The 27,755-nt window shown below is 38.6% G+C and overlaps 1 protein-coding gene across 2 annotated transcripts in view; it reads left to right on the top strand.

The window, feature by feature from the left end:
* MAN2A1 (mannosidase alpha class 2A member 1) overlaps window positions 1–27,755 on the top strand; it is a 189,210-nt gene that overhangs the window by 8,641 nt on the left and 152,814 nt on the right. The window contains exons 2-3 of one of the 2 annotated variants that reach the window (XM_002806611.6): window positions 21,839–22,093; window positions 24,456–24,600. In XM_002806611.6, coding sequence (XP_002806657.2) covers window positions 21,839–22,093; window positions 24,456–24,600 — 400 coding nt within the window. Of the gene's footprint in view, window positions 1–21,838; window positions 22,094–24,455; window positions 24,601–27,755 lie in introns of those variants that run through there. The other variant, XM_035291114.3, reaches the window with a different exon arrangement.

Here is a 27,755-nt window from a genome sequence, read left to right as displayed (position 1 = left end):
GGTATAGGTGTCTTCTTCATAAGCTGTAAATAGGAGATGGAACTCAGCCAGTCTCTGGGATCCTGAGCATTGCTCATCTTGGAGGCAGGGTACTTTCAGGTTGTCAGCAGAGGAACTGGCCTGCTCTTCTGCTTATCAAAGAGTAATTCTTGCTAATTTTCATGATTATCTTTACTTTTAAAGATTATATGCCACTTTCTTTGCTGTAACACAGGCCACCATACCATTTGTGTCCTCAGAGATTTTAGTATCATCTTTAAATTGCAGTATACTTAGTCGGAACAAAATGGGGGTAATGTGTGTCATTGGGTAGTATTAAGGTTAGTGTTAAGTAGAGTTTCTTAAGTATTTTTTTTTCTGCTTAAAAATATATGCATTTGTGCATTTTTCACATGTAGATGGATTTACTACTAGCCTCCTTTGCAGGTGGTGCCTTTGGAAGTCCAGAGAAATTAAATGCTTTCTCCAAGAGCAGAGAAGACTCCAAATCCGATCCTGTCCTGTGTTCTTGCCAGTGAACTTCATTGGCTTCAATGAGGAGTCCGGAGTACTAATGATTTTTTTTCTTTTAAACATGTGCAATGTATAAAGGTATAAGTGCACACAGACATAATTCAGATGACATTGAAAGGTACACGTTGACAATAGAATTCCTCTCTCTTTTTTCCCCATCCTTAGTCCACTCTTCTTTGAGCCCCACTTCTGACCATTTCTTTGTTCCATGTGTGGCTCCTTCTTTAAATATATGTGTAAACCTCTTTTTTGCTTTTTTTTTTTTTTTTTCCAATTTCTAGTATTGTTTCCCTTTATAGGAGATGAAGAATTTAACTCAATACTCACTACTGTTTCCAGTTTTTAAAAAAGTTTTGTATTCAATTTCTGTTTGGTATGCCTTAACAACTTTGAATGATGTAATTGCATTTGTTTTCTTGATCCATCAACTTTAGACCTAAAGTCTACTCCCCACTCTGTCAGTCAAGGAATTTGGCACTTCTCAGCCTTCTCCCACTCATTTCTCTTCCTTCTCATTTCTCACCCTCCCTCAGCCATCAGTTTTTTTACATCAGCATGCCTTATATCGTCTACTTTTCATTTTGTGACTGAATGTGTTATGTGCTCTGACTATAAGTTAGTTACAAAAATTGAAAACCTGTAAACAAGGATACAGAATTTTAGGAGGAATAAGTTCAAGAGATCCATTGTACAACATGGTGATTATAGTTAATAATAATGCATTGTAGTTTTGAAGATTGCAAAGAGTAGATGTTAAGTGTTCTCACCACAAAAAAGATAAGTATGTGATGTAATGCATATGTTAATTAGCTTGATTTAGCATTCCACAATGTATGCATTTTTCAAAATGATATACTTGATAAATATATACAATTTTTATTTGTCAGTTAAAGAGAGCTCGTTTGGAGATTCCAGTAGGGAAGTGCAGCTCCTCATGTACTCTTGATCGAAGACCAGTCCTCCTCTATCAGAGATGGTCATCCTCTTTGACCAAGCATGCAGCTTCAGGAGGGACGGACATGAGAGAGGAAGGGGACACCTGCCTAGCCAGCCAGATCCTCTCAATCAACCCTAGCGATCAATGGGGTGATAGATTTTGCAGCCAGGTCGCCCTCACATCATAGTTGTCAGTTAAAGAAATAAAAAATGCACTTTGGGAGGCTGAGGCGAGTGGATCACGAGGTCAAGAGATCGAGACCATCCTGGTCAACATGGTGAAACCCTGTCTCTACTAAAAATACAAAAATTAACTGGGCATGGTGGCGTGTGCCTGTAATCCCAACTACTCAGGAGGCTGAGGCAGGAGAATTGCTTGAACCCAGGAGGCGGACGTTGCGGTGAGCCGAGATCGCGCCATTGCACTCCAGCCTGGGTAACAAGAGCGAAACTCCGTCTCAAAAAAATAAAGAAAAAAAGAAATAAAAAATGTTAAAATTAGAAAACCAGTACGTAGTGTTTTCAATTTTATGATGATAAATACCATTCAATGTATGTCAGGTAGTTTGGCTTCATAGTGAAGAAGGGATAATCTTGGTCATTAAACCTGTGCCACTTGAAGGAAATATTCTGAGCATCACAGCAAGTGGAGTCTCTTATCTTATATTCCAGCTGGTAGGAATCATGCTATATTTCAGTTTCCATCACTTCTAGACAATGACTTCCTTGTATGTAGTGCTTTGTTTTTTCTATTACTAATTCTTTTCCCTTTTCATTAGTGTCAGAGGAAATAGAAATTATTGATTCCTATCTGTTGAATCTCATTATTTAAAAAATCATTTTACAACTCAGCATGCACCAACATTTTGGTCTCTTGTGCCTATCAAGATTGAAAGTTTGAAGTTTTTCCTTTTTTTATTTTGGTTGCTCACAATTACTATTTACTCAAATTGCCATGCTTCTTCTAGGACTGATAGCATTTTGTCTCCTTTGTGATGAGAAGCCTTTCCCTTCAGGGTGAGGATTTCAGGGCTGAAGATGTACTTTTCAGCAGTTCTCTTCTGTTGCTTCATACCACAGGTGTAGAGGAATGTGGAATTTATGGGTCCCAGCCTTGGTGGTAACATTTTACCTGTAGAGCATCAGAACGTTGAAGCCTGAGAATGTGAATCATTTTTAGAATCATTTTCTACGTAAAAAAAGTCCTGAATTGGCGTTTTTAGAATCCAGTGAAGTAGTCATTCTTTTAACAGTCACCAGCATTCCAGAAAAGTCATGCATATGAAAAATTCAGGCATAGAATTGTAAAGTAGGCTGGGTCCTTCCAGGTCTGGTAGTTTTTAAGTCTTTGATTTTTCAGATAAGGGCACCGAGTCACATAAACTAGACCTCAGCAATTTGCCCAGTCACGGCATACCTGGGACATGCATCACTGGCCTTTTGGCTGTACTGTGCCCATACGCAGCATGTATTTGAAAATTTACTGTATTAGGTAATATAGAAATTATGGTAGACATATGTTACTTGCTTTGAAAGAACTTTTTAGTTATTTAGAAAAACAAAACTGCCATTTGGGAAACTATTAGAGACAGTTAAGTGCTATTATTCATTAAAAAATACAGGGATTAGAGTGGTACCTAGCATAAAGTAAGTGCTCAGTAAATGCTAGTTGTTACCAATGGACAGAGGTTTATAAATACTTATGTAGCAGGCACATTTCTAGGTTCTGGGGATACAGGAGCTAAGACTAAAACAAGAGTCAATGATATTATTTTATACTCCTGATATAAAGGCAAAGGCCTTAAAGAGAAATCAAAAACAGAACCAAGTTCTGGTGATGGCCTGGCTTAAGTTGATTAAAGGAGAGGGGAAAGAAGCTAAGCTTTTCCCATTGGATAGTACTTTGAAGGAAGAAAGAACATTGCTAGTATGAAGTACGGTACTTCTGAAGGCTTTGAATCCTGGAGGAGATTGGCTTGATTTAGCATCTTTGGTGCCTGTAGACAGCAGTTGGGAAAACTGTAGGTAGTTCAGGATCAGATTGCGAATCACCCTGAGAGTTTAAAGAGTTATGAGTTAGACGGTAGTGAACCACTCCAAGTTATTGAATATACCAGGAAGCTGCTTGAGAAAAGCAGTGTGAGAGAATTAATTTTGTAGAAAATTTTAGACCTGGAAAGGAGCTAAGAGAATATTCAATCTAGATTATTCTGGTAGCTGTGTGTAGGAAGACTCAAGCGGAAGGCAGCTGCGAATCTGTTTGAGGTAATACAGACATAAGGCAGTAAATCCCTGTAGCAGTATTGAATTGGCTAGAATCGAGAGGATGAAAAATGTGGAGACATTTTGTAAAGAAAAGGACCAGGACTTCTTAACAGATTTGATCAAGGGTAATGATGAGTGGTTTGAATCAGAAAATTTCTCCTACCTTTTTCCTTTGGGGTGTTGGAAACTGGTTGTACTATTTGCAGAAGGGGATAGTTTGAAAGACAAGCTGATCTGGAAAGCCAAGTTCGGTTTTGTTTATGATGAAGTGGATTTTAGTGGAAATAACCAAGTGTGCTCGAAAGCCAGTTAGAGATCAGGAAAGGGAGATGCTGATCTGGTAGTCATCAGCATAGCCAAGAATGAATGAGCTCACTTGGGGACCAAGCTTAGTGAAGGTAGAGCCAAGTACATTTCTTATATCCAAAAGCTGCACATCTTACATTAAGAATATCGTGTAGCAGATGTTAATGAAATAAAGCAGCTTGTGTTCAAATTGTCAGAAACCAGCAGCTCATGGATCAGCTTACCTAAGAAAAGATTATCAGAAGGGAGGATTTCAAAGAAGCATTTTGGTAGGAGTTTAAAAAAGGCCCTTCTCATCTTTGGCACAAATGATAGTACTAAATTATTTTTTCTAGGTTGTAAGACAGAACATAAATTACTTTTGTGTCTGTGTGGAAGGAGAATGGCCAGACAGGTGGTGGAGAGGGAGAGAGAGATTTATTAAGGATAAAAATGCAACACCCCAAATAGGGGGCTGAAGCTTAAAGGTTGTTCTGAAGGTCAGACAGATTTCTGAGAATACCCTCCAAACTGCTTCTTGTTGATAATAAAGAAAAACCCCTACTGTTGGGCTAGTAGCTGATCCCATGAACTGAAGAGTAAAAACTGTCTTTGACCAAGGGCTACTTCTGGAAAATTTGTAGGGTCAATAACAACACTTGAGATATAGGATATTTCTTTTTTTTTTTATTGCATTTTAGGTTTTGGGGTACATGTGCAGAACATGCAAGACAGTTGCATAGGTACACACATGGCAGTGTGTTTTGCTGCCTTCCTCCCCTTCACGCACATTTGGCATTTCTCCCCAGGCTATCCATCCCCCGCTCCCCCCCCCACTGTCCATCCCTTATTCCCCCCAATAGACTACAGTGTTTAGTACTCCCTTCCCTGTGTCCATGTGTTCTCATTTTTCCTCACCTGCCTATGAGTGAGAATATGCAGTATTTCATTTTCTGTTCTTATGTCAGTTTGCTGAGAATGATGTTCTCCAGATTCATCCATGTCCCTACAAATGACACGAACTCATCATTTTTGATTGCTGCATAATATTCCATGGTGTATATGTGCCACATTTTCCCAATGCAGTCTATCATCGATGGGCATTTGGGTTGGTTCCAGTGCTGCAATGAAAATTCGTGTGCATGTGTCCTTATAGTAGAACGATTTATAGTCCTTTGGATATATACCCAGTAATGGGATTGCTGGGTCAAATGGAATTTCTATTTCTAAGGGCTTGAGGAATCGCCACACTGTCTTCCACAATGGTTGAACTAATTTATACTCCCACCAACAGTGTAAAAGTGTTCCTATTTCTCCACATCCTCTCCAGCATCTGTTGTCTCCAGATTTTTTAATGATTGCCATTCTAACTGGCGTGAGATGGTATCTCAATGTGGTTTTGATTTGCATCTCTCTGATGACCAGTGATGATGAGCATTTTTTCATGTTTGTTGGCCTCATGTATGTCTTCTTTTGTAAAGTGTCTGTTCATATCCTTTGCCCATTTTTGAATGGGCTTGTTTGTTTTTTTCCTGTAAATCTATTTGAGTTCTTTGTAAATTCTGAATATCAGCCCTTCGTCAGATGGGTAAACCGCAAAAATTTTTTCCCATTCTGTTGGTTGCCAATTCACTGTAGTGACTGTTTCTTTTGCCGTGCAGAAGCTGTGGAGTTTGATTAGGTCCCATTTGTCTATTTTGGCTTTTGTTGCCAATGCTTTTGGTGTTTTGGTCATGAAGTCCTTGCCTACTCCTATGTACTGAATGGTTTTGCCTAGATTTTCTTCTAGGGTTTTTATGGTGCCAGGTCTTATGTTTAAGTCTTTAATCCATCTGGAGTTAATTTTAGTGTAAGATGTCAGGAAGGGGTCCAGTTTCTGCTTTCAGCACATGGCTAACCAGTTTTCCCAACACCATTTATTAAACAGGGAATCCTTTCCCTGTTGCTTGTTTTTCTCAGGTTTATCAAAGATTGTATGGTTGTAGATATGTTGTGTTGCCTCCGATGCCTCTGTTTTGTTCCATTGGTCTATATCTCTGTTTTGGTACCAGTACCATGCTGTTTTGATTACTGTAGCCTTGTAGTATAGTTTGAAATCCGGTAGTGTGATGCCCCCCGCTGTGTTCTTTTTGCTTAGAATTGACTTAGCTATGCGGGCTCTCTTTTGGTTCCATATGAAGTTCATGGTGGTTTTTTCCAGTTCTGTGAAGAAAGTCAATGGTAGCTTGATGGGGATAGCGTTGATTCTGTAAATTACTTTGGGCAGTATAGCCATTTTCACGATATTAATTCTTCCTAACCATGAACATGGAATGTTTCTCCATCTGTTTGTGTCCTCTCTTATTTCGTTGAGCAGTGGTTTGTAGTCTCCTTGAAAAGGTCCCTTACATTCCTTGTGAGTTGTATTCCTAGGTATTTTATTCTTTTTGTAGCAATTGTGAATGGCAGTTTGTTCTTGATTTGGCTCTCTTTAAATGTGTTATTGGTGTAGAGGAATGCTTGTGATTTTTGCACATTGATTTTATATCCTGAGACTTTTGCTGAAGTTGCTTATCAGTTTCAGGAGTTTTTGGGCCGAGGCGATGGGGTCTTCTAGGTATATTATCATGTCGTCTGCAAATAGAGACAATTTAGTTTCCACCTTTCCTATTTGAATACCCTTTATTTCTTTTTCTTGCCTGATTGCTCTGGCTAGAACTTCCAGTACTATATTGAATAGGAGTGGTGAAAGAGGGCATCCTTGTCTAGTGCCAGCTTTCAAAGGAAATGCTTCCAGTTTTTGCCCATTCAGTATGATATCGGCTGTTGGTTTGTCATAAATAGCTTTTATTACTTTGAGATACGTTCCACCGATACCGAGTTTATTGAGGGTTTTTAGCATAAAGGGCTGTTGAATTTTGTCGAATGCCTTCTCTGCATCAATTGAGATAATCATGTGGTTTTTGTTTTTGGTTCTGTTTATGTGGTGAATTACGTTTATAGACTTGCGTATGTTAAACCAGCCTTGCATCCCCGGGTTGAATCCTGCTTGATCACGGTGGATAAGTTTTTTGATGTGCTGTTGCAATCAGCTTGTCAGTATTTTATTGAGGATTTTTGCATCTATGTTCATCATGGATATTGGCCTGAAGTTTTCTTTTCTTGTTGAGTCTCTGCTGAGTTTTGGTATCAGGATGATGTTGGTCTCATAAAATGATGTGGGAAGGATTCCCTCTTTTTGGATTATTTGGAATAGTTTCAGAAGGAATGGTACCAGCTCCTCTTTGTGTGTCTGGTAGAATTCGGCTGTGAACCCATCTGGACCTGGGCTTTCTTTGTGTGGTAGGCTCTTAATTGCTGCCTCGACTTCAGACCTTGTTATTGGTCTATTCATAGTTTCGGCTTCCTCCTGGTTTAGGCTTGGGAGGACACAGGAGTTCAGGAATTTATCCATTTCTTCCAGGTTTACTAGTTTATGTGCATAGAGTTGTTTGTAATATTCTCTGATGATGGTTTGAAATTCTGTAGAATCTGTGGTGATTTCCCCTTTATCGGTTTTTATTGCATCTACTTGGTTATTCTCCTTCTTCTTTTTTATCAATCTGGCTAGTGGTCTGTCTATTTTGTTGATCTTTTCAAAAAACCAGCTCTTGGATTTATTGATTTTTTTGAAGGGTTTTTTGTGTCTCTGTCTCCTTCAGTTCTGCTCTGATCTTAGTTATTTCTTGTCTTCTGCTAGGTTTTGAGTTTTTTTGATCTTGCTCCTCTAGCTCTTTCAATTTTGACGATAGGGTGTCAATTTTGGATCTCTCCACTCTTCCCATATCGCACTTATTGCTATATATTTTCCTCTAGAGACTGCTTTAAATGTGTCCCAGAGATTCTGGCATGTTGTGTCTTCATTCTCGTTGGTTTCGAAGAACTTCTTTCTTTCTGCCTTCATTTCATTGTTTACCCAGTCAACATTCAAGAGCCAGTTGTTCAGTTTCCATGGAGCTGTGTGGTTCTGGGTTAGTTTCTGAATTCTGAGTTCTAACTTGATCACACTATGGTCTGAGAGACTGTTTGTTATGATTTCAGTTGTTTTGCATTTGCTGAGGAGTGCTTTACTTCCAATTATGTGGTCAGTTTTAGAGTAGGTGTGATGTGGTGCTGAGAAGAATGTGTATTCTGTGGATTTGGGGTGGAGAGTTCTGTAAATGTCTATCAGGTTTGCTTGTTCCAGGTCTGAGTTCAAGCCCTGGTTATCCTTGTTAATTTTCTGTCTGGTTGATCTGTCTAATATTGACAGTGGAGTGTTAAAGTCTCCCACTATTATTGTGTGGGAGTCTAAGTCTCTTTGTAAGTCATTGAGAACTTGCCTTATATATCTGGGTGCTCCTTTATTGGGTCCATATATGTTTAGGATCATTAGCTCTTCTTGTTGTATCGATCCTTTTACCATGATGTAATGACCTTCTTTGTCTCTTTTGATCTTTGTTGCTTTAAAGTCTATTTTATCAGAGATGAGAATTGCAACTCCTGCTTTTTTTTTGCTCTCCATTTGCTTGGTAAATCTTCCTCCATCCCTTTACTTTGAGCCTTTGTGTATCCTTGCATGTGAGATGGGTTTCCTGATACAGCACACTGATGGGTTTTGTTTTTTGTTCAATTTGCCAGTCTGTGTCTTTTGATTCGTCCATTTAACCCATTTACATTTAGGGTTAATATTGTTATGTGTGCATTTGATACTGTCATTTTGATGCTAGCTGGCTGTTTTGCCTGTTAGTTGATGTAGATTCTTCATTTTGTTGATGCTCTTTAGCATTTAGTGTGTTTTTGGAATGGCTAGTACTGGTTGTTCCTTTCTGTGTGTAGTGCCTCTTTCAGGAGCTCTTGTAAAGCAGGCCTGGTGGTGATAAAATCTCTGAGTCCTTGCTTGTTTGCAAAGGATTTTATTTTTCCTTCACTTCTGAAGCTCAGTTTGGCTGGATATGAAATTCTGGGTTGAAAGTTCTTTTCTTTAAGGATGTTGAAAATTGTCCCCCACTCTCTTCTGGCTTGTCGAGTTTCTGCCGAGAGATCTGGTGTGAGTCTGATGGGCTTCCCTTTGTGGGTGACCCGACCTTTCTCTCTGGCTGCTCTTAGTATTTTCTCCTTCATTTCAACCCTGGTGAATCTGACGATTATGTGCCTTGGGGTTGCTCTTCTTGTGGAATATCGTTGTGGTGTTCTCTGTATTTCCTGGACTTGAATATTGGCCTGCCTTGCTAGGTTGGGGAAATTTTCTTGGATAATATCCTGAAGAGTATTTTCCAGCTTGGATTCGTTCTCTTCATCGCATTTTGGTATACCTATCAAATGTAGGTTAGGTCTCTTCACATAGTCCCACATTTCTTGGAGACTTTGTTCATTCCTTTTTGTATTTTTTTCTCTAATCTTGGTTTCTCGTTGTAGTTCATTGAGTTGATCTTCGACTTCTGATATTCTTTATTCTGCTTGGTCAATTCGGCTGTTGAAACTTGTGCATGCTTCACGACGATCTCGTGTTGTGTTTTTCAGCTCCTTCAATTCATTCATATTCCTCTCTAAGTTATCCATTCTTGTTATCATTTCCTCGAATCTTTTTTCAAGGTTCTTAGTTTCTTTGCATTGATTTAAAACATGTTCTTTTAGCTCACAAAAGTTTCTCATTACCCGCCTTCTGAAGTCTAATTCCGTCATTTCGTCACAGTCATTCTTCGTCCAGCTTTGTTCCCTTGCTGGTGAGGAGTTTTGGTTTTTTGTAGGAGGCGAGGTGTTCTGGTTTCGGGTGTTTTCCTCCTTTTTGCGCCGGATTCTTCCCATCTTTGTGGATTTATCCACCTGTCATCTGAGTGGTTGCTGATTTCCTGAATGGGTCTCTGAGTGGACGCCCAGATTATTGATGATGAAGTATTTCTGTTACTTGGTTTTCCTTCTACCAGTCTAGCTCCTCCACTGTACGACTGCTGAGGTCCACTCCAGGCCCTGCTTGTCTGGGGTACACCTGCAGCAGCTGCGGAACCATGAGGATGCTACCAGTTTCTTCTTCTGCCATCTTTGTCCCAGAATGATGCCCTCCAAACGTCTGTCTGATCAGTCCTTTTTGTGGTGACTCTTTGGATATACAGTGGTCAGGGAGCTGCTTGAGGAGACAGTCTGTACTTTATAGGAGCTGAAGTGCTGAGCTGTGAGCTCCGTTGTTCATTCAGGGCTGTTAGGCTGCTACATTTAAATCTGCTGCAGCAGAACTCATAAAACCCCTTTTTTTCCTCAGATGCTCTGTCTGGGGGGGGTTGGGACTTTCTTTATGAGTGTCTGTTGCACTGTCCTGCCCAGCCAGGACAGTCTAGTCACTATTTGCCTGCTGAGGCTCTGCTCTGCTGGCCTGGGGTCCGCCCTGTTGCTGTGGGCTCTGCCCTTCTGCCGCGGTCTCCACCCTGCTTCCATGGGCTCCGCCCTGCTGCCTCGGGTCCGCCTTTCTGTTATGGTGGGTTGCCTCAGCAATGGCAGGCTGTATCAGCAATGAGAGTGTACCTCAGTAGGGGCAGATTGCCTTGGTAATGGCGGATGCCCCTCCCCCACCGAGCTGCACCGTCCTGGGTTCAGCTGTGCTCGCAGTGAAACTCTCCACCTGGAGCGTTTCGAATCGCTGTTTTCTTTGTCCCTGTGGGTGTGAAACCCGCCGAGCCTGCTCACCTGGCTCCCTGCCTCAGAGCACCTTTTTTTTTTTTTTTTTTTAAATTGAATGGTTGACTCTCTCCCAGGTATTTCAGTCGCCTGCTGTTAGGGCATCGGGATCTGTGTGATTTCCCGTGCAGTGACCCACTGCGCTGGCTGAAACGCCGCTTCCCAGGAATCTCCTTGTCTGGCTCACTGTCCAAGTCCTGTTTAATCAGATGGATATGCTAATCTGCCCTCCCAAGTCTCAGATTGCCGGTTTAACAGGGCACCCGGACCAGTGTGTTTTTGTGCAGAGTGTTGCGGAGAGCCGCTGTGCTGCGGCGCCGGCCAAAGCGGCCGCATCAGCCAAAACAGCTGCGCTGGCGTCCCGTGTCTCTCCTACACCTGGAAATTTCCCCGTTCTGTGGGCAAGAAAGATCCGTCTGGAAATGTGGCTTTGACTCACCCTCTGCGCGTTCACTGAGAGCTGCAATCCTGGGTTATTCTTACCGCGCCATGTAGAATCCTTGGTCGATATAGGATATTTCTTGTGACTTTTAGGTAGAAGATCCAATCAGTAATTGTTTTAAACCAAAGAGATTTGGGAAGAAGTCCAGATATTTGTATCCTTAACTCATTTTTGATAGCCGATGGTATGATATTTAGAGGTTTGCTGTTATTGTATTGTCACATATTATGTCTTACTACTGCATTTGTTGCTTCTGTGGTATTTACTGTGTCTCACTTTGCCCTTGTAGACTAGTTGGTGCAGATGAATTTTTATAAAGGAAGGCAATAGGAAAGAACTTGTAAAACTTAGAGTCTGTTGTGTTTTTATAAAGAATAGCTTGGAAATTCAGGATTTATAAAAATTCAGGTGAAACTTGCTTAAATACCTGTCTCTAGTCAATAAGAAATAGAAGGGATTTATTCAGGAAATGATTAGTATAAATAAAGTTGAAGGGGGATTGATTATCTACTTAAAACTGCCCTGCCTTCAGAGGCTTTCCAAAACAATTTCTGTATGAAAAATGATCTTAGACATGTCAGTTGCATTTATTTTAATAGGCCAACACTGTTTAGGTTGATTACTGACAATTTTTCTCTTTTTGTGTTAAAATTCTTTTTCAGAATTACTTGAGTAAAATTATAATACATTGATGAACTTTTGTTAGTGTATCCTACCATACAATATATGACATTAATACATGGTTAAATGAGTTTAGGTAGTATAAATGGATAGTGCCTAATAACCTTGTATACAAAGATATGCATTTGTCAAAAAAACGTAAGACAGATTACCAACATAGACCAGCAGTCATTGCCTATATGATGTGTAACAACATGACCCTGGTTACCTGAGAATTGTTGCAGTCTGAAGTGTATCACATGAACCTTCATGCAAGTTCTTGGGTGGAAACACTGTTGGCAGACTCTGTCAGAATGCTAAGCATAAGAATATAAATTAAAAATAAGTTTTAGAAGAAAAGTTGGTGTGCTTTTTAAAAATATTCTGCAAAACTTACCGTTCCATAGAACAGGTTGAGAAGTGCTGAATTAAACAGAGTTCTATTAGTCAACAGTTAATATGTTTAGTGGCACCTAATTGCAGTTATTAAATGGATTTGTAAGTAATAAAACTGCATTTTATTAAAGTGTTATAATCTACACACTTTGCCCTACTTATACACCCTTCTTCCAGTCATTTTTAAATGGGTATCTGTTTTGCATAGTCTTATTTTATATAATAGCTTGGTGTCTGAAATGTTGTCTAAACAGGAGGTAATTTCTGTGCAGCCATATTGGGCTGGTGCAGATAGGGCTGTATGGTTCTAATCTAAACATACATCTGGAAACTCACAGGGTGGAGCTGATGCTGCCTCCTGGAACTTGTAGAAAACGTCAGCAACTGGAGTCCTGACCACATTTTTGGAGGAGGCTGGTGAGAGAATGAGATGCTGTTATTCGAGGTCAAGGCTTGGATCCTGTGTTGTGATTCTGGCAGCTACTAAGTTGGTTGCCCACCTGCAGTTATGAGTCCCTTGAGTGTCTTGCCAGAGCAAGTGATGTTGGGCTTGGCACTCTTACCTGCATCTGAGCAGCCTCTCTTACTGTCATACCTATGCAGATGTGAGGTTTATGAAAAATGATTTGCCTGAGGAAAGAGTGTATTGCTCCTGTGATTTGTTAAGGTATTCTGTAACTACGTATTTTTTATGCTCACATCATGAAGGCATTTATTTCTTTGAATGGACAAGTGGTTGCACAAAGACAAATTCCACAATTTGGAAGAAATTCAGGCATGTTAAGCTCTGGGTCTGGAAAATACTATTAAAAGGTAATTTTTAACTGGCTTGTGGCTTGTTGATGGACAGGTGGAGGCACATACAAAATTGTGGGCACAGCCCCAGTTCACACTCTTTTTGGCCTCAGTACTACACATCTTAAGGGGTGGAATGGGCACTAAGAGGGTTACCTGTCATTTTATCAAACCCAAAAGCCTTCCTGTTAAGTTTCAGAGATCTGACTAAAGGCAGGGTTTTTCTGTAGAGATTGAATAGTAACTTACTGACCAGGGACTGCAGCAATAATGATGATATCCCTGCTAGAAATACAGACTCTCTTTTACCAAATTGCAGTTTCTATATTTAGCTGTAATGCGGAGGTTCTTAACTGGGGATGTGTGAGAATCGCCTGGTGAGCCATTTTAAATCATAAAAGGCAGATCTGTGTGCTTTCTCTAGGTAATCCCATTTGTTCCTATTGCTTGAAATTCATATTTATTCTGGCCACTCAAGTTTATATATTTAGCCCTGACTTCTCTCCTGAATTCCAGACTTGCATGTCCACTGACACTACCATTCAGGTATCTAATAGCTGCAGGATATAACATTTGCCCCTCCATCTCCTCCCCAATGAACTGGCTTGTGGCCCTGATTCTCTGAAATGCCACCCATAAGCCTCCCTCTTGCCTCAGCACAAAACTGAAAGGCCATTTTTTTTTTCTTTCCTGCCCCTCCCATTCCTAGCTCATCTTTCTTATAGTTCTTTCATGTTTCTTCCCTGCCTGTCCAAGCTATCATGGCTTTCACCTGGCCTCTTACTCCACTTGCCCCACTGTGGCTGCAGAATGGCTTAAAGCTTTTTAATTGATTGACTCTAAAACTCAGTCTAAGATAAAGATGTTGATGCTGCTTTTTCTGAAAATTACTTTTAACCATGAAGGGTAACTCTGACTTTTACTCATTTATTCAAAGTTAGATGTAGAGCCTTGTTAGACCAAATCATGCCCCTGGGTGACAACTTATGAGGTTGCATGGCCTCACTCTCCATTTCTTGGGCTCACAGCTCCTTAGAGTCATGCCTCTCCAGCTCTGATGATGGAGATTTGGGCAAGGCTTTCTGTAAGAAGGACTAAGCATAAGAATATTTTATAAGCTTTATAGGGCCAACTCTTTGCCAGGTATGTTAGCTTCCTGTTGCTGCCATAACAAATCACGACAAACTTAGTGGCATAAAACAAGAAAAATGTGTTGTCTTACAGTTCTGTAGGTCAGAAGTCTGAAAAAAGCCCTACTGACTAAAATAAAGATGTCTGTAGAACTGTATTCCTTCTGGAGGCTCCAGGGGAGAATCTGTTTCCCTGCCTTTTCCAGCTTCTGGAGGCTGAGTGCATTCCTTGGCTCAAGGCCCCCTTCCAGCAATAGCATCGTTGTGATTTCTTGTGTCCTCAAATCTCCCTTTCTGGCCTGACTCTTCCATTTTCCTCTTTTCCCTTATGATTACATTGGGCCTACTCAGATATCTAGGGTTTTCTTCCTATCTCCAAAGCCTTAAAATTAATCACATCAGTGAAATTCCTTTTGTCATGTAAGGTGAGGTATTCACAGACTTCAGGGATTAGGACAGGGAATTCTGCTTACTGCACCAGGCACTCTTTAAATTTATGTGCATATGCTAACTAATCCTCATGACAACCCTATGAATTAGGTATTACTTCTCCCCATTTTATAGATGAGGAAACTGTGGCACAGAGAAGTTATGTAGCTTTGAACTTGCCCCAAATTACATAGCCATTAAGTAGTGGTGCCAAAATTCAAATTTTGGTTGGCATCAGAGTCTGTTCTTAATTATGATGCATACTGTCTGGAGGTACATGTTGTAGTACCCTTCAAAGTGATTTTTCAAAAGCCATGCTTTTATTTTGTAGCAGCAGCTGCAGTAATGCCTTCTTCAGTGCTTACTTGTTGGCAGTAAATTGTTTCATAGCCATTTCTTCATAGCCTAAATTGTTTCATAGCCATGCTATGAAATAAAAAAGCCATGCTTTTGTTTTGTGGCAGCAGCTGCAGTAATACCTAATTCAGTGCTTACTTGTTGGCAGATCCTATCCTAAATTGTTTCATAGTCATTCCAAGCAATGGGTATTAGCATCTGCATTTTGCCCATAAGGAAACTGAGGCCCAGGATTAAGTTACTTCCCTAAGATTACAAGGCCAGTAAGTGCCAGAACTAGTATTGGAAGCTAGATAGCCTGAGCTGGAGCCCATGTGCTTAGTCATTAAGCTGAATTGCTTTTACCTTTATCTGTGAAGGAAGTCATTAAAAATAAAGGTAATCTTTGCTCTTACATGGTGGGCACATCTGATGACACAATCAGGGTCCAGAAAGAACTTGATGTGTTGGAGTGATATGCTGAATCTAACAATTAGATTTGAAGGGAAAAAAACATAAATGAAAGGTGGTATAGATCATAAATTTCAGATACATACATTCACATTGGGGTAAAGCTTTGTTTCTTTTGAATGCTACTATTGGTGGGTATATTATAAACATAATATATCTTCTAAAGCTCTTATAACTAGAAACTTGATTTGGTTGAGTGCAGATCTTAGTCACTACCATGATAGGAACTAGTCCAGAATTATCTTGAGGTCTTTTTTCCAAACTCCCTTCACTCACCGCATGAGGTGAAAACAATAGTCTCTTGAGCCAGGTTACTGATGGTAGTGAAAATGGAAATCTTTTGATTGGACTATATAGAATCCATAATCTTTGCTCTAGAAAGGGAACCACATATTGTACCCTATTCACCAGGTTGTAAGTGTCATCCTGTGACCAAATGTGGGTTCCATTCTATATTATTTCCCAAACAGGCCATGAAAACCACTCTATTAATTAGCGCTTTCCTTCTCATTCTTACCTACTTTTTGGGATACAGTGAAGACTTTTTTGGATTTTCTTTCTTTCGAAATGGTTAATGTGTTTTATTTGTATTATTTTTGGTGTGGGTTTATATGCCAAAATATAACATTGACTACTTAGAAAAAAATGTTACACACCATTTTTCTTTCTTTCCATCTTTTTTTTCTCCCAGTAAATATCGGAGATTCTGCGCGTGTCAGCTAGGTAGGCATCGGGTACAGTACTTGAGTAAAATAGCTATGGTGCCTCTTGTCAATATAGGGATCCATTTAGTGAGGAAAAGAGGGAAGCAATACGTGAATAAAATAGATAATTGTAATACCACTGTGGAGGAAACAATAACACTATAGAAGAAACAACACATAAGTTGAGACAGTAAATTGAGGAGACTGTTTTAGAAGGCTATGCAGAGGTGACATTTGGCATGAGAGTTAACGCATTATGTAAAGGGAGACTGTACAAAGGTCTTAGGGTGGGGAGGAGCTGGCTTGGAATGGAGATAAGATCAAGGTGAAGCTAAGTAGAGAGAAAGAGATACTCAGTCTTTACTGACTGGTATACAATGTTTTGATTTTAAGGGTGCTTAACTAGAGATTAAAGCCCCTTACTGGAGATCTGAGGACTGTAGGTGGCTTTTGGGGGAGGATGGTTTTTGAACTTAAGTTTGAAAGCCAATTTGAGACATCAGGTAGGCATTTGAATATATGGGTCTGTTTTTCAGAGGAGAGGTTCCAGCAGGAGATATAAATATGGGAGACATCATGGAATTTAAATCATGGAGTGGATGAGATCATGTAAGAGAGTATAGAGGGGTATTTACTCAAGGAGCTAACCTTGAGGTGCTCTAACATTTAGAGGTTGGAAGATAAGGAACCAGCAAAGGAGACTCATAAACAGCTGGCAGGAGGAAAACCTAGGGCATGTTGTACAGGAAATGAGTAAAGAAAATGTTTCCAGAGGGAAGGAGTGCTCCACTGTGCTTAATACTCCCTGAGATGTTAGATGAAGTAAGGGCAGAGTGCTTTTCATCAGGCTTGAAACATGGGAGTCTTTGGGGACTTCACAAGGTCAGTTTTGGTGCAGTTGTGAGCAGATGCTGATTGTAATGGGCAGATGAATGAATGGGAGTTTGTAAGGAAGGAGGATAAAGAGTAGAGAGAGACTCTTGATAAACCTGGTACATGAAGTGGGTGGGGCCCTGGAGGGGAATGTAAAGTGTTTTATTCAGGTTCTCCAGAAAGACAGAACTGATAGGACAGGTGCGCGTGCGCGCAAACACACACACGCACACACACACACACACACACACACACACACACGAAAAGGGAGTTATTAAGAGAATTGGCTTATTTGATTATGGAGACTGAGAAGTTCCACTATAGACCATCTGCATCAGGAAGCTGGAGAACCAGATAAGTTGTTAGCAGGATTTAGTCTAAGTCAAAAGGTCTCAGAACGATAGAAGCCAGTAGTGGAACTCTCAGTCTAAGGCAGAAGGCTCAAGAGCCCAGGTACCACTGGTGTGAGTCCTGAGTTTAAAGGCTGGAGAACCTGAAGTTCTGACATCCAGGGCTGGAGAGGAAGAGTGGTCAGGCTCTCAGAGAGAGAGGGTGAGAATTTGCCCTTTCTCTGCCTTTTTGTTCCGTCTGGGCTCCCATTTGATTGGATAGTGACTGCCACATTTAGGGCACATCTTCTCCACTCAGTCCACTGACTCACACACTATCTTCTCTGGAAACACTCTCACAGATACACCTGGGGCAGCTCAATAATTCTAATCGATTGTCAAACCACCTGGGTTTCACTTTCAGTAGATAAAGGATGAGCGATGAGCTCAGTGCCTGCTGAAGCTCTGAGAATAATCAGTGTTTGACCAGCTATCTGGATATTCTTTAGTCAAGTTGAACCCCAAATTAACTGTCACTTGGTGTTAAGGACAGAAAGGGTGGGAAGCAAGGAGTTTGACTTTTTTAGATGTACGTAACATATAATAATATTAAGTTGAACCTGATGAAATCGGTGATATTTGACTATGTTTTACCTATGAGAATGGCAATTTCATATAGTTTTATCTAATAGAGCATGTTATATTACTGAGAATGAGTTGCTATTAAAAGTGGAGCTTGATGGAACAATATTGAGAGGGTTTAATCAAAAGAACAGAGAACAAAGCCTTGGAGCAGTTGAGATAGGTGGGATTGTTGCTCAGCAGAGGGTTGGCCTTTGAAGCAGGGAGAAGGAAAGGCACACACTTTCCAGGAAGGCAGGAGAAGATACACAGATTCAACCATGCTTGAGGGATGACGGTGAGGCCAAGACCCAGCAGGTAGTGTCCTGCTTGAGGTAGATATTTGTGTAATACATTTACGGATTTAGTTGTGGATATACATTGATTGATTTTGTTCATAGGACTGAGTGGTTACTGATGCTGTTCCACCTTGTAATGGACTCTGAATTTGTTCTTTCAAAGGTCTTTGATATGTAATTTTTTGCTCGGTTTTTCTCTTTCACTAAAAGTGGAGTAAATCAAATATCATGACTTCCTTCCCCACTCCTCAGCGGTGCAATGCTAGGGCCTCCCTGTAGAACTGATTAGCAAATCAAAGAATAAAGTAGTTTTCTCACAAGTGATTTTCTTGCCCTACAGAATTGTCTTTTTCAATGTTACTATCAGTATTCTTTGACTTCTCAGCATAATTGAAGCATTATCTATGATTTCTGTTTCTTTAATGCAGACTACAAGTGCATCCTTTTAAGGTCATTCCACTCTTCTCTGTCACATGTACAGAATTTGCTTATGAGGTATGTTTATTTCAAGAATTTCAGCTGTTTGGAGGGAGACTTTATTTTACTGCATAATATAATTTTTAAAAATGATGTGCTTTACACCATTGTGTGCACATATCCCTAGGCTGTAATTTTCTCCATGTACTTAATTCAGTACAGAATTCCAGGTACTGATGATTAATGATATCTTTAAAGCTAAATGAGATTGAAAGTCATCTTTAATGTCTATAGGATCCTTTTTTCATGAAATGCTTCCTCTGATGTTTATTTTGAATAATACTCTTATCCATGGCTTATAGGACCAAGGCCATAATAAAAATATTACCAGGAAGGGTCATCTTCTCATTCAGTGTATACTTGTTGAACTATAGGCAGTTTTGCTGTGAACGTATCTCTAAAATGATCTTTTCCTCAAAGTACAGAAAGATCTGGAGAAATGTGGGCACTCACGTATTAAGCTTGTAGTATAATAATACTGCAAGTATAAGATAAAATGTGAGATATATATATATATATATTTGGAGACAGAGTCTTGCTCTCTTGCCCAGACTGGAGTGCAGTGGGATGTGATCTTGGCTCACTGTGACCTCTGCCTCCTAGGTTCAAGTGATTCTCCTGTATCAGCCTTTTGAGTATCTGGGACTACAGGTCTGTGCCACCACACCTGGCTAATTTTTTTATTTTTAGTAGAGACGAGGTTTTACCATGTTGGCAGGCTGATCTGGAACTTCTGACTAGGTGATTCACCTACCTCAGCCTACCAAAGTGCTGGGATTATAGGCGTGAGCCACGCTGCCCAGCCAAAATATGGTATCTTTAAAAGCTCTGAGATGATGGCATTTTAGACTAAGGTAATGTTTTATTTTATGGAGATGTGTAGCTATACTGCTGGCAAGATGAATCAACATGTTCTAATTCTGCTTGGAATAAGAAGAACTTGATTTACCATTACCTACTGTGGTAGAAATTGCATCACTGAAGTAGATTTGTTTCTTCAGTATTGGAAATATTCAGCAGAATCTATCAGAAAGGATTTCAAAAGCTGCAGTCTATGCTGTTGTGATAATAAGTAAAGAAAAGCATTTCCCCTGTTTCATACAGCCTTTGATAGAATATGTATTTAGGAAAATTGTATATACAAATTCATCAACTGTGTACCTGACTCAAATATTTTTAGTTTCTTTGGGTTGAACTTTGAGTTATGCCAAGGGATTCCCTTTGGTCTTTTCATGGAAAATGACTCAAAATCAATGTTGATGTGCACTTATAAGGAAGGGTGTAAAGGTTTATAGGACGATACTGCACAATACTTTACAGGTCTGGAATCTACATGGTCAACTAGATTCTGTATTTGAGCCCTGAACTAGTGTTGCATTCGTCTCCTGTTTCTTTTCCTTTGCTATTTTCCAGTTGTAAAAGTGATGTGTGCTTCCTCTCTTGCCTTTCACTAGTACTTTGGGGCTTGTCTTGCAGGATGAGATCTGTGCTAAAACTTTGTGCTTCTTATCTCTGTATATGCTGATAAACAGCCTTTAGTGTTCTATCTTGTGGTGACATATCGTCACACCCCATCTTAGAGGTGACAGTTGCCTTTAAAGGACTACAGTTTTGTTGTGTAGGGGGCTCTTTCTGTTACGTGCTTCTACATAGAGAGACCTGCGAGAGAATCTTTCAGGTCTGAGGAGGTATGTGGCTGTTTTGTGCTCCTTTCCTCTCCAACATCAGGGCTGTAGATAATCCACCCTTAGTGTTGTATTGCCCCCAACCCCTGCCACCCCTGGTGATTTGCTGCTAATTTTGGCTACTTTTTTCTTATTCCATGATCTCTTGCCCAGTCTCTTCAGACTTCTGCCAATTCTGGTATAGTTTGTTCAGATGATTGGCCTTTTCTTGGTAGATCTCAATCTCTTAACTTCTTCCCTTCCCCTTGTTGAACTGACCAATAATCTGTGAGTATAACCCTTATATCTTGTGTGTCATATGGCCTTCCATATTTTTTCCTAAAGCATATCATGCTATACGTATTATTTTTAAACTGCCTTTTTGCCACTTTATCTTCTGAAAATACCTTTCCTTACATTTCTATTTTTTAAAAATTTATATTTCTAAATTTTCAGTGGCTGATGTCCCTTCCATGATAATGAATCTGTCATTTGACCAGTCCCCTACTTTTAGGAATTTGGATGTTTTCTCTTTTCTCTTTTCCCTTCTTCCTTCTTTCCTTTTGCCTTTTTGTTATTTCTTGGTAATGAGTATCCAGAGTTGTTTGTTCACCAGGCATATAGTTAGTTTTTGAAAACCTTACTATGGGCTTTTTGAGGCTTTTGCTAGTTATAACATTACTTTGTGTGTTCAAAGACGAGGGCCCATATCTTATGCATGTCTTTCTTCTTGGCATATGTGTCTGACACAGTGGCCATTCACTAAGGAATTATTGTTGAGTTTCAGAAATATGAGGGCCATCTGAAAAATACATGAGTACCTACTGTGTACTTGGAACCCAGGATATAGGGGTGAACAAGGTAGAGATTGTCCTTGCTCTCATAAGGTAAGGTATTATTTTGTAGAACAAGGTTTATGTTACAGAGATGGCAAGCCTCTTATGGTGACGATCAGTGAAAAAAATTAAGACACACAGTATAGCAAAAGCAGACTGAATGACTTAGGGTGTGGTTACTTGGGACATATTCATGCTTGTGGCTGATTTGACTAATTGATTTTTCCATAGATGATATTTCTTATTTAGGATTATCCACTAGTGTTAATGTATTGAGATGGAATGATCTTTTTCAAGTTCATACTTTTTTGACCCTTGTGAGTAATTCCAGTCAATTATACTTAAATTAAAAATTTCATACCTGAATATAAATGCTGTTGTACTTAGTGACTCCAGAGACCCAGAGATCTTTTAGGACTGAGTTTGGGGAGAATAAAAATATATCCCAAAATATATTTGGTCTTTATGTTGCATGTCTTAAAATATGATAGGCAAAGATTGCAGCCATGAAGAAGATTTTCTGCTATAAATTGGTGTTTCAACCCTGCCTGCTGTTCATGCTTTCTGCGATCCCACTTATAAAAGTGGAAAGTGAAGGGTGAGTGGCTGCCCTCATATGCAACCACATAATTAAAAAAAAAAAAAGTGTATGCCTCAGCAGATCTATATTAGTGTTTCATATAGCTGCCTTTTTCTTTTTTATTGTAGGGCCAGCTCTCAATGTTGCAAGAAAAAATTGACCATTTGGAGCGTTTGCTAGCTGAGAATAATGAGATCATCTCAAATATTAGAGACTCAGTCATCAACTTGAGTGAGTCTGTGGAAGATGGTCCGAAAAGTTCACAAAGCAATTTCAGCCAAGGTGCTGGCTCACATCTTCTGCCCTCACAGTTATCCCTCGCAGTTGACCCTGCAGACTGTCTGTTTACTTCACAAAGTGGAAGTCACAATTCAGATGTGCAGGTAATGTATACATTTATTAATAATCACTGGGCCTTTTTTTTTTTGTTCTTTTTAAGATTTGACCTTATGTCTGTTCTGACTTGGTAAGTTGCTTAAATTCTTTGGATTCTAGTTTCTCTTTTTGTCAAGTACTTTGATTAATCACATTAATCACACACTAAAAAGACATTAATGTTCTTTTTAGTGATAAAATTCCATAATTTTGTTTTCTTAGTTTATCTTATTATTTCATACTTGCGTGAATACAGTCTTTTTGTATTCTTTGCAGCTCTTATTTTCTATAATAGTTGAAAACCTTTAGAGGTTTACATTTTGCCAGAGATATTTTTTTACCTTCTTTTGGAGAATACAAGAAAAGTCCTGCTTTTATTATATATCAGTTATACATTATAGATTTTGTACATTGTAAGGTTAGGTTTTTTTTTTTTCTTAATACCATTTTGCAAGGGGGAAGGGAAATATTCTAGAGCTGTGCTTTCCAGTATGGAAGCCCCTTTCCATATGTGGCTACTGAGCACTGGAGATGTGACTAATGTGGCTTCGGAAGTGCTGTAAGTGTAATATACACACACAATGTTTCAGACTTAGTGTGCAAAATATCTTAATTCATTTATATATTGCTTGTATGTTAAGATAATATTTTGTGTATACTGAGTTAATGAAATGTTATTAAAATTAATTTCAACTGCTTCATTTTACTAGAAAAATAAAAATTTGGCTTGTATTATATTTCTCTTGGACAGCACTATTATAGAGGGTAATAGAGTTGAAAACCAGCATCAGAAAGGACTTCTGCCTTTCTTAAACTCAGAGTGTTTCACTCATACTGGCTCTGCAAATTAGGGGAAGGCTGTGTTTAACCTTGTGCCTTAGACCAGAAACTGGACTTTGGTGGAAGGATCCTAAGGGGTAAATATTTTAAAGTTGGACAAAATTAGTTGACTTCTGGCCTTGTTTTCACTAACTGCTGAGGGCAGAGAACATGATACGATCTTGAGGTCATGGCTCACAGGCCAAGCTGTAAGCTGGGGACAGTGGAGCTGGCCAGGTCTTGCACCTGCAACCTCATCACCTGGAGTGTAGCCAGATTCTGATAGGCTCAGAATCCTGTGCTTACAGGGATAGCTGTTTCTGTGAGACTTGGCTTTATTCAGTTTTTGTTGTTGTTAAGTACTTCTTAAGTACCTAGACTTGTTGTCATCCATGATAAGGGAACAGCAAAAAAAAAAAGAAAAAATTATTTTTATTGTGTGTGGTCTAAATCTGGGCTGGACAGAAAGGAGTTGCAGAGCCACCATGGAAGTCAGGCAGAGCAAGTCAGGAGAGTACTGGGAGAGTTGCAGGACTGAAGGAAGAAACAGAGACTGCTAACACATCCTCCTGACCAGCTGGTTTCCAAAGATTCATCAGCTCATCTTGGGAAGATTTTATTTATTAAAGTCATATAGTCCATAGGCAGAGAAATGTTTTTGCCTTAAAATACTTTGTATTGTTATGTAATTTGACCTTTAAAAATTTTTTGTAACTCATTTATATATTAGGATATGATTTTTGCAGTCTAGTTTTAACATAATTTAAATTTTACAAAAGGTTGTTTGGTCGTATTGTTACATTTAATATTATAGACACTATGAAGAATGAAAGTAGTTTGAGTTTTTTTTTTCTCCCACTGTTTTTATCTTTGCATCCAAACATTATTAGCTAGAAGGAATACTGCATTGAAAAGCTAGAAAACATTAGGATAAATAAAAGCTAAATCTCAATTTTAAAAATTTCCTCCGTTTTTAGATGATTATGCCTAGTTGACCCTGCGGGTAATTTTACTTCTAGGATAAAATAGGTAGATGTAACATATGCTACATGGAAGAATAGCTATAGATAGATCTATTTTCATTCAAGCATAGATATTTAAGATACATGAGATTTACTATAAAATAAAGACAGCTCAAAGTAAAATGTCACATATCCAGTACTATATTTGAAAATGCTGAAATATCTGGTCATAATCAAGTTTAATCAGAAATTTTTTTCTAGTTTTTTTTTTTTTTCCTATAAGTTTCTATTCAATTGTTTTGGAAGTAAAGTATGAGAAGGAATTTAATGAACTTATTTTTTATTAGAAGAAGATGGGAGGGGATTACTTATCAGGATAGTTTTGTAGCAAAAAGAGCATTTCAAGCCTTCGAATGGTGATGAAATATTTTCTACTCTGAGCTCCTCAATTAATGTCTACAGAAATAGTTTTATTTTAAAAAATATATATGCAAAGTATAGTAGTGAATAATTTTGAGCAAATATTTACCAACATTAGATTTAAATTAATAATGGTTAAACTTTAATTTTTTTTCTTTTACATTTTTAGATGTTGGATGTTTATAGTCTAATTTCTTTTGACAATCCAGATGGTGGAGTTTGGAAGCAAGGATTTGACATTACTTATGAATCTAATGAATGGGACACTGAACCCCTTCAAGTCTTTGTGGTGCCTCATTCCCATAATGACCCAGGTAAAATTTGCACTTCAAAAAACAGGTTCCTAGTTCCTTAGGCCTAGAGTCTTTTAATGAGAGTCTGGTAGAGCCCACTTCTCAAATTTTTGAGACATTATTCTCTGACTTTTAACATTAATGTATTCCTTTTATGTGTCATTATGTTTTAGTGTTCTCATTTTATCAATTTATGTGCCATTCAGGGATAGTACTTGTGCAGTATGAAACTGTAATAAACAAAAAGAAGGGCTTGCCTTCAGGGGTAAAAAAGGTATATACTTTTAAGAGACTGATTATTCATTTTAGTTACTTTTTGTAAAATATTGCATGGGAGAATTATTTCATGTCCGGGAACTCTACTTTAAAAAAAGGCAGAATGCTCATGGGAAAGTTTTAGTCTTTAAAATAGAGAAGAAGCATTAAGTGATTTAAGAGCCTTGGTGTTTATTTGTTTCAGGCAGATACAAATGTGAGTCTCAGTGCTCTCTATTTATTAGTGTTAGTTAGATGACTTTAGGCAAGTTACTTAGTCCTCTAAGACCAAGTTTTTTCTCTGGTACAATCAGGATAATAGTATCTGTTTCAATATGGTGAAGTGTAAAAGAATTGTGTGTGGCACAACAGTAGCTGCTATCATTATTGTTACTACATGATGGCTTTTATTTACTGGGGCCACAGATTTTTTTTGCTCCCCCCCAGAAGATGAGGAGAAATTGTTTCAGTTGTAATGGAACATAGGATTTGACATAAATATTTGTTAGTTTGAGTACACAGGCACAGATTGAATGCCCAGTGAATTTAGTTGCAGCATTTTTTTTTTGGTGGGGGAGGGTGTATTTCCAAAGATTTCTTTTGAAGGAGTATGTTACTTTTCTTAATATCTCGATTTCATGATTACTGTCAGAAGCACTAGTCACTTAATACTTCAAAGGTTTTTTTCTCTTTGCTTCCAGCATTCATTTATCTTCTACTTACATTTTTTTCCCATTAGTTTATTGGCAGATATTCCAATTTTTCTATTTCTAAGACAATAGAACATGTTACTTTAGGTCTGGACACATGCTTTAGTGAAGCACTGTGTGTGTGTGTGTGTGTGTGTGTGTGTGTGTGTATGTGTCTGTGTTTGTGTGTGTGTGCGCATGTGTGTTTGTTGCTTTTGGGTATGAGAGGTAGTCTGTGAGCTTGGATATTTAAATGCTCAGATTTCTAGAACAGTTAAATATTTAGTATGCACTGACATGTAAAATGTATGAAATCAGTATTCTGGAAATTTGTGATGAGCTAAACATCAGCTTCTGACTTGGTTTCCCTATCTTTGGTCTTAATACCTTTACCTTTTCCTACAAATACCTGTTAATCTTTTGTTTTTTTTTTCCATATATATTTTAGATTGTCTTTCTCCTTAATATTAGCCTGTACCTTTTAAATCCAAACTCAGGGAAGGCAGGGGATTATGGAAAGACTTCAGGGATTTGGAGCCAGGCAGAATGAGGCAGGTATCTTGGCTCTGCTGTGTATTGCCTGTGTCCTTGGGCACATTGATTTGTGTATCTGTAAAACGGAGATCATATAGGTGGAGTAGCATCTTAAGCCAGAGTTAGTTATAAAGTAATTATAAAAGGTGATGAAAATTACATCTAATCCAAATTTCTTTTGCTATTTATTCACTTGAGTACAGATTAGTTAGTATATTTGCATTTAGGGGATGCATATGAAAAACATGTATCTTTGATTACTAGACTCACACTCAATGGGGTGAGGTGCTCACAGTTGACAATGTGGGATCTGAGACTGCTTATGGCACTGCAGAGTTTTTTTTCTCTATAAATCTCATAATCACTGTTGAATATTCAATTATTGAGTGAAACGGCGGCAGAGTTACTTGTAGTATCTAAATTTTTCTCCCCTCTCTTTCTGCCAATCATGTATAGTTTAATTTTTGTTGCTTATTTGGGAGAGTGATGTGATCCCATAGTATAATTTTCCTTGTAGGCTTATAAATATACTTCGAAGTGTGTCTTTAGAGTCTTCCTCATATAAAACCCACTTCTTCCCTTTTCTTGATTTTTTTAAGACCTTTGTTTTTTTCCCCCTTTTCTGCCATTTTTAATTTTCACCAATCTCATTTCTTGTTATTCCATACATGGGCACGTGACTCTAATAATAAAATCTATGGTTTACCAGGCAGAATGCCAAATGTTTTACAAACATTTAGTGCCTACCCATGAAGCTTAGTGCCACGATTCGCGATGAAGGTGTTACCAGGTTACACAGCTAACAAGGGGCACCGGAATACTTTCCTGACAATTTATCTGAATCTCCCACTAGAGTAAATTCTAGTGGCAAAGAACATATGCCTCCTATTAAACATACTCTCCTCATGGTCTAGCTGAGCACTTAGCGTATAGAATAATTGCCAAATTTGTAAGGCTTCTTTGACCTTTTTCCAAGCCCCTCCACTGCATACTTGTACTGAACACACACACCCCCATGCTTGCAAGTCTGCACAGATATAAACATTTACAGCACTTTAACTTGGTCTCCTCACTAGAATGTTAGCTCATTGAGGGCTGGAACTTTGTTTTATTCACTGCTGTCTTGAGAACACCTAGAACCATGACTGGCACATAGTACTGAGTCATTAGAGTTTGGTTAAATAAGTTAATGAACTAATGAAACATTTAACTTATTCCTTGCCTACACTTTTAAGTTCCCTCCTTCCTGATGGCTACTTATTTCTATTCTTAATAAAAACAACTTATTTAACGTACTCTTTTGTAATTTTATATACTAAAAACAAGCAATAATAAGTTCTTTGAAGGCAGAGGTTGGCCTTGTTTTTTAGATTTCTTTTGTTTGTTTGCATTACTATTCCTGCTTAGTAGGTCATTTTCTGAGTAGACATCCCTAATAAGTATTCCTGTCTATAATCTCTTTTGGTATCCTAGTAACTACAGCTGAATCTTTTTGTCTTAGTAAAAGATGTTAATAACCCTGACTCTCACACCCTACACTTGGAAAAAATAATTGTCAGAAACAGACCTTTTAAAATTACAGTGATTTTTGCTGTCAAGCAAAATGTTAGAGAGAAGAATCCACTGACTTAATAATTTTCACTCTTCCTTAACAAAAGTAAAATATTGATAAACTAAATTATTCTGTGAAAAATTGAA

The sequence above is a fragment of the Callithrix jacchus genome, chromosome 2 (genome assembly GCF_049354715.1).
Source record: "Callithrix jacchus isolate 240 chromosome 2, calJac240_pri, whole genome shotgun sequence".
NCBI classification, from domain to species: Eukaryota; Metazoa; Chordata; class Mammalia; order Primates; family Cebidae; genus Callithrix; species Callithrix jacchus.
Note: the sequence above shows the minus strand (reverse complement) of the source record. Positions and strands in the feature narration are given on the sequence as shown.